Source organism: Falco rusticolus, chromosome 7 (genome assembly GCF_015220075.1).
Source record: "Falco rusticolus isolate bFalRus1 chromosome 7, bFalRus1.pri, whole genome shotgun sequence".
Taxonomy (NCBI): domain Eukaryota; kingdom Metazoa; phylum Chordata; class Aves; order Falconiformes; family Falconidae; genus Falco; species Falco rusticolus.
The window spans coordinates 42,692,726-42,709,031 of NC_051193.1; the positions used below are offsets into that span (position 1 = coordinate 42,692,726).

General features: G+C 39.5%; 1 protein-coding gene across 1 annotated transcript in view; it reads left to right on the top strand.

Annotated features, from left to right (window-relative positions):
- Positions 1-5,357, top strand: part of PPP4R3A (protein phosphatase 4 regulatory subunit 3A) — a 43,119-nt gene extending 37,762 nt beyond the window's left edge. The window contains exons 13-15 of the mRNA XM_037394284.1: positions 1,325-1,515; positions 2,043-2,269; positions 4,441-5,357. Coding sequence (XP_037250181.1) covers positions 1,325-1,515; positions 2,043-2,269; positions 4,441-4,554 — 532 coding nt within the window. The 3' untranslated portion in view covers positions 4,555-5,357. The remainder of the gene's footprint in view (positions 1-1,324; positions 1,516-2,042; positions 2,270-4,440) is intronic.
- Positions 5,358-16,306: the final 10,949 nt, after the last annotated feature.

A 16,306-nucleotide genomic window follows, 5' to 3' on the forward strand; every position in this document is an offset into this window, starting at 1 on the left:
CACAAGCCCCATTCACAGTCCATGTAATTTCTTAAGTGAAAACCCAGAAATAATAAAATGCAAAACCCAAGAATCTGTTTACCCGTTTTAGCAAAGAATAGTTCAGTAAGGAAGGAGGCCAAAAAATTTGTTGACGCAGGCCACAAAAGTATTCAGAAGAGTGCCACTTAAGTAATATTTTTACACTATTAGCAGAACTTGAATGTAAATGCAGTGTAAAGTGATGCATTGTGTATAGATCCAGATTATAATGTTGGCAAGCAAATTATTCAGTATTAAGATTTTTAAAACTACATTTAGCGTTCTTATTTAATACCTTGTAGTTTCCTAATTTTTCCATTCTGACTTTTTCCTGCAGCCAGTAACGCAAGACCTTTTCTCTAAATAGAATAAGCTGAGACTATATTATTAACATTTTGATTCCAGTAACAGAGACTATGAAAAACATCAAATTTCAGACTTAATTGTGACCAGTGAATTTTGAAGAAGTGCTACAGAAAATGTGTCAACCGTTTCATGCTTTTGTTGGAAATTGACTGTTAAAAATCAACATTAGCAATAAAAAGAGTGTTTTTAACCTCTCTTCCACTTCTCCTCCCCCTATTCTTCAGGGTGCACATCACTGTCCCTCTCCTCCAAGGCCGTAATACTGCTTCTGTGAGAGAAAAGAAAAGGAAAATGGAGCTGAGATAGACCAACACTAGTAATAGATCAAATGGGGAGGGAGAAATAGCACTTTGTATCCAAGGCTCTGAAGAATGCAAAAGTTTGATAGTGACCAAAAATTTAACAGATGGATGTAGCAGAAAGAAATAGCTGTCTTTTTAATGTGTCTATTTTAAACTGAAGTCACATTTAAACTAGATTTGAGGTTGGGTTTGTTTTTCTCTTTAACACATTGGACCCCAGATACTGACAAGTTGTAAAGTATTTTCAGAAAAAGTCTAGTTTCTAAACTCTTTGTTTTACTACTTTTTATTTACCAGTGCAAACTGCTAAACCTAGCCTGAATGCAACTTTAGTGACATTTATTAAAATTACTTTTAATAGTGCTGTTTGTAAGCTACAGAATTTTGGACAAGGTAGAGTAGCCTGAATGTGCTATTAGCAGAGTTCTACCTTATTTGATTCTTTATAAAGAAAAGTTTTTAATGCTTTTTGCATTGAAAATACAAAGATTTGCATTACAGAATGATTTGCTGGTGGTTTTATTGCTCTACAATATTTGTATCTGTAAGCTGTCACTGTAAATGTCAAATAGAATTTTTATTATTAATATGAGCTGGTTTTTTAATCATAAGTTTTAAAACTTACTGTTCTGCAGCATGCGTTCCATTCTGAGAAACCATAGATACAGAAGGGATGCAAGAACCTTGGAGGATGAGGAGGAAATGTGGTTCAATACTGATGAAGACGATATGGAAGATGGAGAGGCAGTGGTGCCCCCTTCTGATAAAACTAAAAATGATGAAGATATTATGGACCCTATCAGTAAATTCATGGAAAGGAAAAAATGTAAGTGATGAGAAGAAGAATGCCATATGGTTTATGTAGGAGCAGTAACTCCTATTCTTTAGTCCTACTGCAATGAAGGCTCTGCATGTATTTATTCCGAAGTTCTTAGATTTTGAAATCGTGACACCAAGTTGGTAGACGACCCCTTCAAAACAAGTTTTGTTGTCTTTAAAATCGGAATGATCCAAAACGTTGTTGATTTCTTAAAGCATTTGAGTGACAATCTTAGCTGATAGCCACGTTTTCCTGTGTTTTATTCAAGTTTCTAATTAAAAATCTTCTTGAAAATGTTCAGGTGATATCATTGGTAGAATAGAAGTGTTCATTCCTGGCCAATGGCAACAGCTGGTAGGTGGTATAGTCGTTTGGAGAGGAAAAAAAAAAGTCTGTGATGACTCACTTTACCAAGTTGTACATAAAATATTAAGCCTTTTCCCACACAGTAAAGTCATTTGTAATTACATTTTTTGCTTGATTATATTGCTTTACTTCCTCAATTTTTTGTGTGTGTATTTTTTTCTCTCCAGTGAAAGAGAGTGAAGAAAAGGAAGTTCTGCTGAAAACTAACCTTTCAGGCCGTCAGAGCCCAAGTTTCAAGCTTTCCTTTTCCAGTGGTACAAAATCTAACCTTACCAGCCAGTCATCTGCAAGTAATCTGCCTGGATCACCAGGGTCTCCCGGATCACCAGGGTCCCCTGGGTCTCCAGGATCAGTTTCTAAAAGCACATCTCAGATGGCAGCTATTACAACTAAGGTAGTTTTGAATGGACATAGGTTGACTTAATTGTTACAGACTAGAAATTTGCTTCAGCATCTCTCCCAAGTTTGTGTGAATTCTGACGTGTTAAGTAATAATGGACTGTCTGGTTTGTGTGTACTTTTTGTCTGGCCTTCAGCATTTTTAAGGAGATCTTTCATGTATATAAAAAGAAATAAAAGCTCTTTTAACGCCCAAACTGTTGAAGTATGAAGCATATCATTAGCTGCTCTTTGCAGTGATCTTTACTGTGAAATACAGACAACACCTGGCTTTTGTTAAATTGCACAGGGTTGTTTCGCAGGTAGAAATACTTTGGAAACATTGCCAAATTTTGCCAGGCTCCATGATGTCCCATGAGCTCCATTGAGAATTTCTACTGTTCCATTTTTAATATTGTTCAGCATGATAAAACTGGCACGTGTGAAAGAAAGAAATTGTATTATGAAGGGGTGGTTGCTGTAAGCCAGAACAAAAAGTAATTTTTAATATCTTAGCATGACTCCTTTTACCTCTTGAAATAACGTAGTTTTGGGTTGGAACACACTGAAATAGAAGAAGAAAGCCTGTTTAAATAATTTTAAAATACATTGTAGGATGCTGTAAGTATTATTTCCATTTCTGTGGAAGGTCAGGTATGTATCTCAGTTCTCAGGTGGCCTTGGAATAATTCTGATTCCTCCTTATTTTTTAATGCCACCATGCTGCTTGTTCACCTAGTTTTTAGTAAAGGCAAATGGGGTTTTAGGGTTTTTTTCTTCCTTATAGTAAACACGACTTAAGTTTGTGTTTGGGTTACCTTCTGTTGAAAACTCCAGTGTGAGAGGAGTTCAGCTGATGGAAGAACTAAGGGACACTTCCTTTAAATTCTTCTGTGTAGGAAGAGGAAGCAGACTTATTTCATTTATTAAAAAAACACAGTAGTTAATCAAGCACTTCTATAAAGGCATAAAATTGCTTGGAATACAGTTCAGTCTATTCTGTATTTCTGCTGGAGGCTTGTTCTCAAGCGTAATTCCTTGAATCTGAAATGGACTTGACATATGGAGCGTATTGCATACAGTATTGGCTCCAGAATTCCAAGTTGTGATGGGAAAAGAAAAATGATCAGGTTACACTGAATACACAGTGTACTGAAAAAAACTGTTCATGGGTTCAGGCATAAGCTATCTTCTTTCACTGCAGTGTGCACTGTTCGTCAATGTGCTACAGTTGCAAACTAGAAACTGTTAAAATTGGGTTTTTCATTAATTACCTGATCCTATTATTTTATGTGTAGTATACTCAGTGTTATGTTGTATGTGACTGTTCAGAATGTGTGTAACTGGCTGGAATTTTCTGGTTTGGATGTCTGTCACTAGACACCCAAATAAGTAGTATGATCTTTGAGTAAAGCACCAGTAACTGCCATTGTAGTCAAATGCTGGTTGAGCTTCAGAAATTGCAGCTTAGTGTAGTTGGAGGAAGTTATAGAAGTTCATGCTGCTTTTTCATGGGTACAGACCTGCCTAATCTTAAAATTTGTGGTTATTTGCAGTACAAGGGAGTTTTTGATATTACTAGATATGCTTTCATCTTTAGTGGCCAAGTTGTTTAAATTCTGTAAGCTGTATACCTCATTTAATTGTATTATACAAAAAATTCTTTCAGCTATTACACATTTAAAGTAGCTTCTGTGAAGACAGCCTATGTTTTGCAAGTATTGTGATTCAAAAATTCAAATTTAAGGATATTCTGTATTTGTTTCTGAAATGCTTCCAGATTGCTCATTGCTGCAGTCAGCTATGCTTGGTACAAAACAAAGAAAAAACCCAACACCCCCCCCCCCCAAAAAAAAAACCCATCTTTACAGATAGAGCTTCAGGGGCACTTACAGTGGCACTTAGCAAAACTAAGTAGACTTGTGGATTTTCTTAAATTTCAACTGGAAATACTTCTGTCCAGTTCGATAGGTAAAACCCTGTTTTGGACTTACTCATCTAAACATTTTCCAGACAATGTCATTTTCATCCATACTGAAGGATTTATTTTTATTCATTTTACTCAAAACTTCATGAATCAGTATGTGTATGGCAATATTCTGTGCAAACATAATTTTCCAATACAAATGTGAAGTATCAATGTACAAACATTTTCTTAATTATAGTAATTGTGTCTTGTCTTTGTAGGGAGGCCTTGTGGGGCTTGTAGATTATCCTGATGATGATGAAGAGGATGATGAAGATGAAGACAAAGAGGAAACTTTACCTTTGTCAAAGAAAGCAAAGCTTGAGTCATCGTAATGGCAACTGCTGAAGAACATTACCAGTTGGGGGAAGGATATTTTTTCCAAAAACAAAACAAACCCACAGCAAAGCAGCAATCTTTTGTGAATTACTGTGTGTGACACAGATCAACCTATACAAACAGATTTCTGCCAATCAAGTGCCAATTCAAAGGAGCAGAAGAAGGGGAAGAAATACTTCGTTTAGGGGAAGGACTTAACGCCTTTGAGCTCTCCAGCTTGGACCACACATTGCCCTTTTCTCAGGGAAGGAAATGGAAAACAAAACAAAACAAACAAACAAAAAGCCAACAGGGCAGGAGTTTTGTTAGTGGAACTCTGGATTGGCTGGTCAGTTGCTACAATCAGAATATGCTTTCTTGGACCATGTATGAGACTTCTGAAGAAAAGGCATTTTTTGCCATAATTCTTCACTAGTTAAGAATGCCAGCAGTTTCTTTGTATAAAAGAGACCTGCCTTTGAAATCATACATTCTGAACATTTTAGTCAAGCTACAACAGGTTTTAAAACCTCTGAGGGGGAGGGCTGAATATAAAGTTTTCTCTTTTTTTTTCTTTTTTTTTTTTTTTTTTTTTTTTTTTTTTTTTGTTTTTGTTTTTTTTGTAATCTGTTCCCTTTGCCCTTTAAACTGCAGAAATTTTTTTGGAGGTGGGGGATTTGTTTGTCCCTTCTTGATTAAAGATTGAGTGGAATTCTAGATGTGGTCACTTTTGTGTCATAATTTTTTTTTGCCCCCCTGAGTGTATGCTTAGTTGTTGAGTATATATTTGGGACCATTAAAATTTTTTGATGTAATATAATCTCACTGTTGTGCTGGTACCTGTTTCACCCTGTGTAATTTTGTTCTGCATCACAGTTCTTAATGTGTTTAGGATTTTATGGAAGATGGTATAGTTTTTACCGGGGGAGAAAAAAATCTTACCACAATGTGCATAAAAGCAATACTATTTTGTGACTAAATATTTTATATGAAATTTTACATCAGCAACTGTCGAGAAAAAATTCAGGGAAATAGGATGGGATAAAAAAAGTGAAACCTATAAATATGAAATTAGTATTCCAAAGAGACTTTGAAATTTCGTAACTCAGAACAATGATGGTAGACCAATTCATCAACGTGCAAGGTGGGTGATTTAGGAATACCAATATATTGACTCATTTGACTTACAAAAATAAAAAAGACGTAATTAAAGCTGAAGGAAAATGGCATTAGTGGTATTTTTTTAAAACCTCTGAATCCCTTTGGAATACCAGTTTTAGTGAATCAAAGATGGTTGTAGAATACTCTTTACAAGGATACCATCTTTCAGTATTCTCATACTCAGTTGAAAAACAGCAATTAATCTTTGGGTCTAACTCAATGACTACATTCTTCCCCCTTTTTCCAAAAATCTAAATAATATTAGTTGGTAATTTGAAACTGAACGTTATTTCCTGCTTCCTTACTACTTTTACAGAAGATGGCTTTGATTGCACAGCAGTGCTTCCTAAGAAGGGGAGTTTATTCAGTTGCTTTACAAACGAGACACCCTTACATGTATTTTCTAGTTGGTTTCCTTTTGGACATTCACAGCACCAATGTTGCAACAATCATGATGTTACACGTTAACGTATCACATACAAATAGAAATAAGAGAAATTAAAATCTGAGGCTGGATTATATGTGACCACACCCAGGTGTAGGTTAGCACTTTTGTTTCTGAAAAAGGTATGTTTCGTGGCATATTCTATGCAAACTACAAAAGTCAAAGCTTTTGTGCTTGGACTTCGTATTAATACAAATTAGTAATCTCAGTTTAAATAAGAGTGTGCATTAGGCAAGAATAATTAGCTATCTTTTCCTCAAAAAGTTCATTTGAAATTACTTTCCAGGGTTGAGTTTTTACAGTGTGTTTGAAACGTCTGTGACAGGGCAGTTCTCAGCAATAAATTTTACAGAGAGGGCGAGACTTGAGCACTTGGTCACTACAAGATTCGATACAACCTGCTGCTGCAATGTGAGAGTCCCCATGCTGTCTCAGCGACGTATCTGAAACGTGATTTTTGCAACTTTGGTGTCAGAGCAGACATCGTGATAAGGAAATCTGTCATTTTGCAGGTTTTCTTAAGCAGCCTGAATTTAAATCCTTCCCAATCTGTCAAACTTGCCTTGAGCGTAAAGCTCTTAAAATCTATCCATATCGTCTTCATGTCCTCCAGGCTGTATCTCAGGAAGTCAGTTTGTCTGAGTTGGTTGAAGGAACATTCTTTGTTAACATTTTTTATGTTCCTTCAGCTATTGAGTACTTGATCTTGTGATGTCTGATGCTACGGTCTTCTGAACTTTAAGATACTTTCATAGTCGTTATAGGAATTCTGGATTTTGGACTTGTAGTACTTGAAACATTACATTTAACAAAAGAAATGCTATCCTTGTTACTGGTGTCAGTCAGAATGATAGTGGAAGTAGGAATATTTCTGAGCACCGTATGTTTTCATGAAGCTCTAAAAGACTGGTAAAATATAGGTTGCACATCTTTTAATGCTGTCTAACTTGCAGTTAGATGGTTAGTTGTCCTCCCAGTTACTTAATGCTTGTGGCCTGACAGGACACGTCGACACTTAGATGATATATTCATGGAAGCTGGAAGTGGTAGGTGAGTTGGAGACAGTGGTGGGTATGCTTTTGTCCAGTGACTTTCACTTTTTACATGGAAATCTTAAAATACATTTCAGGAAAAAAAAGGAAATAGTGGGATTCTGAGAAGTGATAGGTATAAAAAAAGAAAGTGGTCGTGACTTAAGAGGTGAAAAAATTATGTTACGAAACAGTGTTCCATTCTAGATCTTTCTCTGGGCTGATTTTTTTATTTTTATTATTACTAGTTTTAAAACCATTTGTCTGCATCCCAGTAGAGTTGTGTGTATATATTAAACATGGCTTGATCATCTTAATTGCATCTTAACTGTATCCTTAAGTATAGTTTACAGGGCAAACCCTTAAGTATCATACAGGCAAGATGCAACACGCTTGAATCATCAGTATAGGCTCCTGTATTCTTTCAGTGGCTGAAAGACTTGATGCTGGGTACTCTGCGGTACACTGCCCAGCTTTGAGCCTAGGTTTGCTGGGAATACCAGACAAAAGTATATGGAGTACCTGGTACCCCAAGGAAGCGCGCCCTTACGTTAAGGAAGGTAGTTCCAGGTAATCTGGAATATTTCCAGATTTTCTTCCACTGTACGTAGGGGCTTCATTCAGGTAACAGTGCACATCACCAAAAGCTGTTCTCTCCTATGTCGTGAGGATGAAAGGATCTGAAAGCTGGTGCATCTAACAGTAAGTTGCCTCTCAAATGTACCTGTCTGTAATGTACCTGCTTGGTAAACAAGGTCAGACTGTTCATCCACCTCATAGCCCAACCAGGTGAGACATCAGGTTCTTAGGGAATGAAATGTCAAGTAGGCCAAATCCTTTTAACGTACCATTGGGCTGTGGCTTTGCATCTCTGCAGATTTCAGAAACTTTTAGTAAGAGTTTTATTGTTTAAGAGTCAGAGTCTGTTCTCATATTGCTACTGTGGCTCCATTAGAGAACTAGCTACCTTTCAAGTTACAGTGGTTGCCTTGCTAAATTATGTTTCCTAGCATTTGTAGAGTGGCCACAGCAGTTCAGCCTTGCCTTTATCCACTGTTTTACAGCTGTGGAGGTATCCTGGAGTAATGCTGGTGTAGTACTGCAGTTGCCTTGAGGATATTGAGACCCATTACAGGTAAATTGTGAAAGTAGGAGGCCGGATGAGTTACTGCTTAGGCTCACCCACAGCGTAAGTGTAAAACCAGACAAGCATTCAAAGAGGAGAAGTTGCCAACAACTGAAGTTTTTCAAGCTAAGTTGTCCATGTGCACGTTCTCCACCTGCTCCTACTGCTTTCTCTTGGAGTCCGGAGGAAATGAAGGTAATACGCAACTTACAGTTCAGTCCAGAAAGGAGGCGAGTCATGTGGGCATGCTACAGATCGAGCAAAACCATCTGTGGGAGGATTTGTAATGCCTACCTTCAACCAGAGCCATAATTTAAAGTCTTGTTACTCTTGCGAGGGAGGCACAACTTACTATATTTTCTTAGGTGGCTGGCTATCTGGCAAACAGTTATCTCAGTGTAATACTGCTTTAGTTGGAATCGTGTTCATTGGAGACAGTGAGTCTTGTAGGGGTTTTATATAAATTGAAATTAACAAAATTACTGAAAGCTGAAATAAAACCCTGCAGACTGCTGGAAGAAAGGCAATCAAAAAAGGGACCAAGGAGATGTAGTCTTCTGTATGCAAATTGTATTTATGAACAGTGTAAAAATATGTAAACCAGTGGGTAACATCAAAGAAAAAAACAACACATAGAATGCTACTGGCAAATGATTGAAATAGTTCCTGATGCACAGTGATTTCAGACCTGTGGCAGTAGCCTCGCTGTGCACTGTTGCATCTCCTGGAGATGTAAGGTATCTGTCTCAGAACTCTGAAATGGCTCTGTGTGAATGACTGCTTGTAGTTTAGGTTGAGACCTGGAAATTACTCGGTGTAGGGTAGAATTATGCTCACAAAGTGTGCATCAGTAATAAAGACCAGGGATGATTTGGGCTGAACAGCATTGATTTTGATACTCCACTTGTAAGCAACTTTAAAGATACTGTACGTGGGCTGCCCACCAAAAGGGTTCAGAAGCATTCAGTAGTTGCGTGTATATCGCTGTTCATTAGCATTGCTTCTGGAAGCACGTGCACGCCACAGCCCTTCCAATATGCTCATGAGTTTTCCGATGAGGCTAGTGTTTTCTCTTGTGTTTCAGATGTACACCTCAGTGGCTGAAATCTTGGAAATTTGATTTTAAGGTGTGCTTACCTCAGTAAGGCTTATTTAAGCCTGCTGATACTGAGTGGCCTTTGGACGGCTTTGGTGTTCAGGTGGGAGGTTGATGCTGTTAGGTTGGAGAGTTCAGTACAGTCTTCTGTCCTCCTGGTGAGGCCAGAGACAGTACGACTGTACCTTCATCCTCACTGAACTGGTGTTGAAAGGTCAAGGATCCCCAGAGGCAGCTGTGATCGGGGATGTGCAATCTGCTAATGTCGCCATTTAGCAGGATTTGATCAACGTTGTGACTCAGGATGTGGAGGTAACTGGAAGCAGCTCCTGATGAACAGAGTCACAGGAGTCTGTGCTAACAACATTGAGCATTTAGGAGAAACTTTAAAAAAACCTACATTTCAAATCTGCTTCTACTTTTACACATCTGAAAATGTGTTAAATTATCTTACCCTGAAAAAAAGCCTGTTTCCTCCCCATGGCTCCGCTCCCCCACCTCCACAACCCCCAAAACAGAAGTGACTTCTCTGCTGCCGTCAGTCAGGATTTTTTAGGTCAGCCAGGAGAGCTAGAAGCTGCAATTCTTTCTGAAGAAATAACTTCATTAAAACCAGCAAGAGAGCACAGCTTTTAACATATTTCAGTTTAGTCTCAAAGCAGAAATAAACCTACCTCTTCAAGGTCTAGATTACCCGCGGTAAGAAACAAGGAAGATGTAAATGTTTGTTTTTCATGGGTGGGAGAACCGAGTACCAAAGCTAGTAACAGAGTAATACAAGTGTTTGTCCATCTTCAGAAGTTTTTGTATGTGTCTGCTCTTCATAAAGCACCTTTCAAATGTTCTTAGTACTTAGATAAAGATATAGCTAGCTATTTAATATATAGGCCCCATTTCATCTTTAGAGCATGTGTTCCTTTGGAATCAAGTATGGAGGTGCGTGTATTTTGTTAGACCAGTTGTGTTGCAGGATTTTTTTTTTATACGGTTGTCCCTCAGGGCCATACAGATGTTCTGCACATCAGAGTGAGAATAACCAGTCCTTACTGCTCACTGTTAAGAACAGGACACCAGGTAGAACCTCTCAAGTACTCAGCTGGCTGACCTTTGGACTTTGCTCTTGCTCCATTTGGTGAGAAAGATGCACTTTCTGTACTTGGACATTCAAAAGAAAACCTCCCTGTAGAGTGAGGTGCCTGGTACCAGTGACCTAAGCTAAACTCAAGCCTCTAGAATCTGAACTCCACGCATTTGATATGTTTAATTTTCCTGATTGAATGGTATCTAATTCATGTTAATTTTGTAGTAAGGAAGAGCTACATTTGCATGACATGTTTGCATACAGATCTATCTTGACAGCTCTTTAGCTGAAAGGTCCGTTACTGTGGCTGCACCATGTGTGATGTGATTCCCGAAGGGAATGGTTGTAGTAGTTGTGTAGTTTGTTTGGAGTTATGAGCTGTCTTTTGCAGCCTATAGCTAATGCAAGGGTACTCGATTGTAGCCCTGAGGAAAAACACATTCCTACCTCATAAACTAGTGGCTCCAGATGCCAGATGAGGTGCGTGGCGGCTTTACGGTGAACACACTTTGCCCCTCATCCCTGAGCACAACTTGGGTCAAGTTCTACCCGAGACACTGCCCAAGTATCCTTATTTTTGACATCTAATAACCGTGTTGCTTTTCTACCTTTTGACTCAAAGAGGTCAAGATGAGAGGGAGACCACATGCATGGCAGTAGCATAAGGGAGGAACAAGGTGCTAGCCTTTGGCTATCCAGCTGCAAGAAGTGAATCATTCTGATACCTGCAGCCGTATCTTCTTTTGACATCCAAGAACAGGACAGAGCTTTTCCCAGTGTCACTATCCATCCGAGTTAGGAATAACCAGAGTGTCAAGTTAGCGCTCTAGTCCCAAGAACAGCAGGCTAGTTACAGCATCTCTGTCGCAAGACAGATCACCTTTGTTTTACCAGACAATTATGTTAGCCTCTATACCATGTGCTGACGTTTCCGTAATAAACTGTGAGATCTCTTGGTTCTTACCATAAACATCAGAACAATAGCAGGAAATCTACAGACATTGTGTGTGCGTTTGTTTATTTTGATTATATCATCATCCCTAATGAGATCACTATAACTATTTCCATCTTCTGTGTGCCACAAGCCTCAATGGATTGTTACAAATCTTGTTCATCTTGCAATTTTCCTTCACAGTGAAGCAATATTACTCAGCCTCAGGATTGATGTTAATACATCATTTTAAAGGAAAAAGAAATTAAATATGTGCCTAAATATATGGATCCTCCTAAAGGGGTCATTTCAGGAATGAAGGATATCCACTTAGACTACTACAAGTGTAATGACAAATATCCATAGACTGTGAAAAATGAACTCCTTTTTGTGTATGGAAAGGTGTAGAGGAATGCAGGCAGTGGGTTGATTAGCACTGATAACATGCAGCTGTGGCCTTGCCTCAGTGGCAGTGGGTTGGTTGACATGGACCATGTGCAGCTGTAGCTCGTTCCCACTAAGTAGTTAAATAGACCTGAGGATTGTCTGACAGAGGAGCAGTGTGGTCTGACCTCTGGAGGAAGGAGAAGCAGCATGGACAGTAGAATCTGACGGATGGTAAAAACCTTGTTGCAGCCTGATAGTTTGTTTGTGCTGCAACAGAAAGGATCAGCAGGCTACTGGTGATGAATAAAAACTAGATGAAGAGAGCCAGGTGGCTGCCAGTGTGCCCTTTGGAAGCCACTTGTACAGCTCTGAGAAGAGCCAGCTACAGACGGCTGTGATGGCTGTTAAAATCCAGAATACCAAAAGACACCCAAGATAGAAGATGCCACATTCAGCATATTATAAATGAGGGCATAAAACTGCTCACCGGAACAGCAAAGTGTCTTGCTCTGCAAGACCTGAATTTGTAGTTCACTGACGTTTTTGGGGAGTCCTTACAGTTACCTGCTCCAAATGTGAAAGCAAGCTTCCATTTGCCTGTCCTTCTCCCGAGCTGTACCTGACAACTAGAACCTTTGCAAGCCAGATGTGTGATGTTGATAGCTAAACCATTCACATCACCTCATCTATTTCTAGCCATTATCCAGACATTTAATGGTAGCTACTATTTCACAACATAGCCCACCTTTTAATAACTGGTTGGTTGATAGATCTTTCTCACTGAGCATCAAGGCTTTCTACTGCGGCAATAATATGCTATGGCTGTTTTATGGTGCTGCTAATATCAAAATGTGTCTGGCAGCTTGCAGATTCCTGCTGGCCTTTGTAAAATATTAGTGAAGTATGGCTTGGTGGCTGACGTAGATCAGGTATGATAGTGTGTACAGCGTAGTGAATACAATCACTACAACATGGGTCTGATCTTTGTGCTTTTTGGACACCCCAGCTACTGCTACATCAAAAAGTGAGAGAATTGAGTAATGCTGATGGATAATCTGCCTACAGCTCTTCCATCAGAATATGAGGACAGGCAGGAAGGAGGCCTGTATAGCCAAGGAAGAGGATGGCTTTTGAATAGTAGACTTACCAAAATTGTGTGCTCTACAGTGAGTTTACAGTCGCTACAGCATCTGTGAAATACCAGTGTTATAATGCAAATAGCAACAATAACAATTCCCTCAAGAATCCGTAGCTGAAAAACAATCTATCTCATTTCTAAAAGAGTCGAGCCCATGTGATTTAAAGTCTGTTTCTCTTCACGTTGACCTTCTCTAAATAAGATTTAACTTTTACATAATTCAACTAGAATCAAAGCCACCTTCTGTGTTTCAGCACGTTAAGTCTGTGCACAGGAAACATAAACCAGTTTTTACCATATTCTTGTAAAATAGCTATCTCTAACCCCTTCTTCAGTGTTATCACTGGACAACCTCAGTTTCGGGCCTTCTGTCACAACCCCTTAAAACTGGAGTCTTTAATTTCATTAGTTCCCCAGATTCTTAAAATTCTTCTACATATGTCTGCAGAAGTGAATTCAGGGTGATGTTTGAGCAGGTAGCACAGACACAAATTTCCCCATTCTGCACATTGTTCACTGTTCAAAAAAATGGCTTTCCTTTTGGTAGATACCTAAGGTGGTGGTCCTGGTCCTACCATCATCTACCTCCACTCTGAGGCTTTGTCAACTTCTCCATTGAGTGTTTTCCTTGCACATGAATTTACACTTCAACTTTAGCCAGCCTAAGTACTTTCCAAAGCCACTTATCTTTGGTTGTGCTTGCCTGTTATTTTCATATAGCCCCCAGTGTCGTCAATATAGATATTGATACACTTCTGTATAACTAAAGTGCCAAAACAGCAGTCTGAAGAATGAACAATTCCCTAAAGCACTGGATCTTCAAAATCATGTTCTGTTTTTATAAGGACGTATGCTAGTGATTATTGACAGGAGTTGATGATTTGAAAATATTTTCAAATCACCAGTATTAAATCTTTAACATAGTCAGAAGATGTGCCATTTCATACATAGAAGTTCTTTCTATGCTTCCCTTTTTCCCTTTAGAGCGGCCAGTAACAGTCCCTAGCACAGTCCTGTTGGTGCTTCTCTTCTCGTGATTCCCAGTTAATGCTGCTGGTGCAGTTCTTCTTTCGCTTCCTGCCAAAGAGAGAAACTGAGGAACACACACGGCAACCACCTGCCTCGGTTATGTTCTGTGCTTTGATGAGAACCCAAGCTTCAGGATAATCTCCCCAAGCCTTTACACAATTACTTTGGTCCTTGCCTCTTCAGTAATCACTTTCTCAACAGACCAGGCCCTATCACACCTTTAAAACCTACAAGACACCTTTCCCTCTTTGCTGCTCCTTCAAATGATGTCTTTCCTGATTTGCTGGACCTGTAGTTCCTAGCTCCTGTACCTGAGCTCACCGCTTTAGATCACCATGACCAGACTTGTTTCCTTTGGCTCCTCTTTAGCTTATGACTCTAATTCAAATGTATTTGTTCTCTTTTCTTTCAGGCTCACGAGCATTCCTTGACTGCTGTGGCACTCATTGCTTCTCTAGAGGGTTCAAGTGAAGGAGGTTACACCATCATTCCTGTGTTTGCCTGAGCTGTGAGTACTCCTCCCTTGCTTTCCAGTTCATGCAAAGAGCCCTAAACCACTGCTGCCTCTTCATCTTCTCCCCCACTTTTGCTCAGTATTAACTTTATTGTTTGCCTCGTGTATTTGACTCTGCATCTATGAACTCAGATGATTATGAGATATTCTGCCCAAACTCGCTCCTTGTATTTCAGATTCTGTATTATGTTAATCTCATCAGGAGCCTACGCAGCTGGCTTAATTTCAGTGCTGAATGAACACCCTGTCCTGTACCAAAGGTTAACACTGGGTTTTATGTGAGTTTCTCTTTGAATCTTTTCTTTCAGATACCAGCCACACAGACACCCTAAATCACCAGTATCCCCCCACCCCCCTGCCCCAATTCAGATGGGTCGAAGGCACATAACCAAATACTTTTGGGGCTTTGTGTGTGTTTTGTTAGCACATACAGTTTTGTTTCTTTTCATTTTCATTCAAATTTCTCTAACACTTTCTTTATCACCTTTGTCCAAACAAAATGAACTATACTGAAAACAGCATTTCAGAATCGGATATTGCAAGGAGCAAAGCTATCTTCCGGCCACCTTCTTTTTTTCCTGGCACCCATTGTTTACAGCTTCAGAGTCTATTTAAAGTAAACTTGCTTCATAGCTGAGAAGCTGGGTGATGAGCAGTAGAGTCATATTTAGAAGAAAGCTACTTAATAACAGTCCCAAGCAAAGGAGGAGAAAAAGCCCTTTTCTGATTACCATGAGTTTAACTCTCGTATTGTAACCTCGTGAATTCTGTTATTCCTATCCCTCAGCAACTTACACTTCAGACAGCAGAAGAATGGTGGAGCTTTGTTGATGGTTGTAATCGTTGCTAGGGGACAGTCTGAGGGAGGTGAATCATGCCATTTACAGTCAGCCTAAAGGAACATTTGGGAATGCTTGAGCTTAGAAATTTCCTTCTGTGGTCTGTTGTTGAGAGTTGAGTGCTTTGTGGCTGTGAAGACTGCTTTAGAAATACACATGATGACAACAGAGGCATTAAACATCCTGGTGTCCTTAGTTGCTTGTACCTTTGTATATGTTTTAAATTGTTGTTCTGATACTTCTTACTTATTTGATAATTATGGTTTTAGTTAAAAGCTGACTGTATAAAAATGGTATGAAAAGAAAGCTGTTGAAAATCACCTTAAAATTAAATGCTACAAATTTTCATAATTTCTTTACTGTAAGAAGCATGGCTTCCAAATGCAATTGCATGTACATGTCTGGATCTGAACTTTCTTGGATATATTCACAGGCATTTGTTTTATTTTGTCTGCTGTGGGAAAGCAGCAGCTTCAAATACCACCAGAAATGAGAACTTAAACTGTAGGTAGGCGAGGTTTTACAAGTGACTTCTCTGGTGAAACACAAGGTGGGTAAATAAAAGTGCTCACACTGTGAATGCTAAGCAACAGTTTGGAGAGAACATAGAGGAAGCAGTTATAGGCCTCGCTGGGACCAATGGTATGATACAGAATCACCGAGGAGAAAAAACGCCGAACGTATATAAATTTGAGGGTCTAATGGCCAGAGTGTGGATTTTGCCCAAGGCGGGCAGCCTGCCCTGCCCAAGGCCCGTGCTGTGCACCCAAGGCTGAACTCTGCAGGGCTCCAGGGCGAGCCTGGGCTTGTTCCTCTTCAGGTCAGCAGGGTTTACTAGCATGCAGCACTCTTGCCTGGCCAGCGAGAAGTGTGTGGCCCAAAAGAGCGGTTAGACACAGGGACTTCAGAGGACTGGCTGCTGGGCATCACTGAGCGCACCGCCTGCAGCCTTCCAGCTCTTCAGCCAGGGGCTGCAGACCCCTGGCAGCAC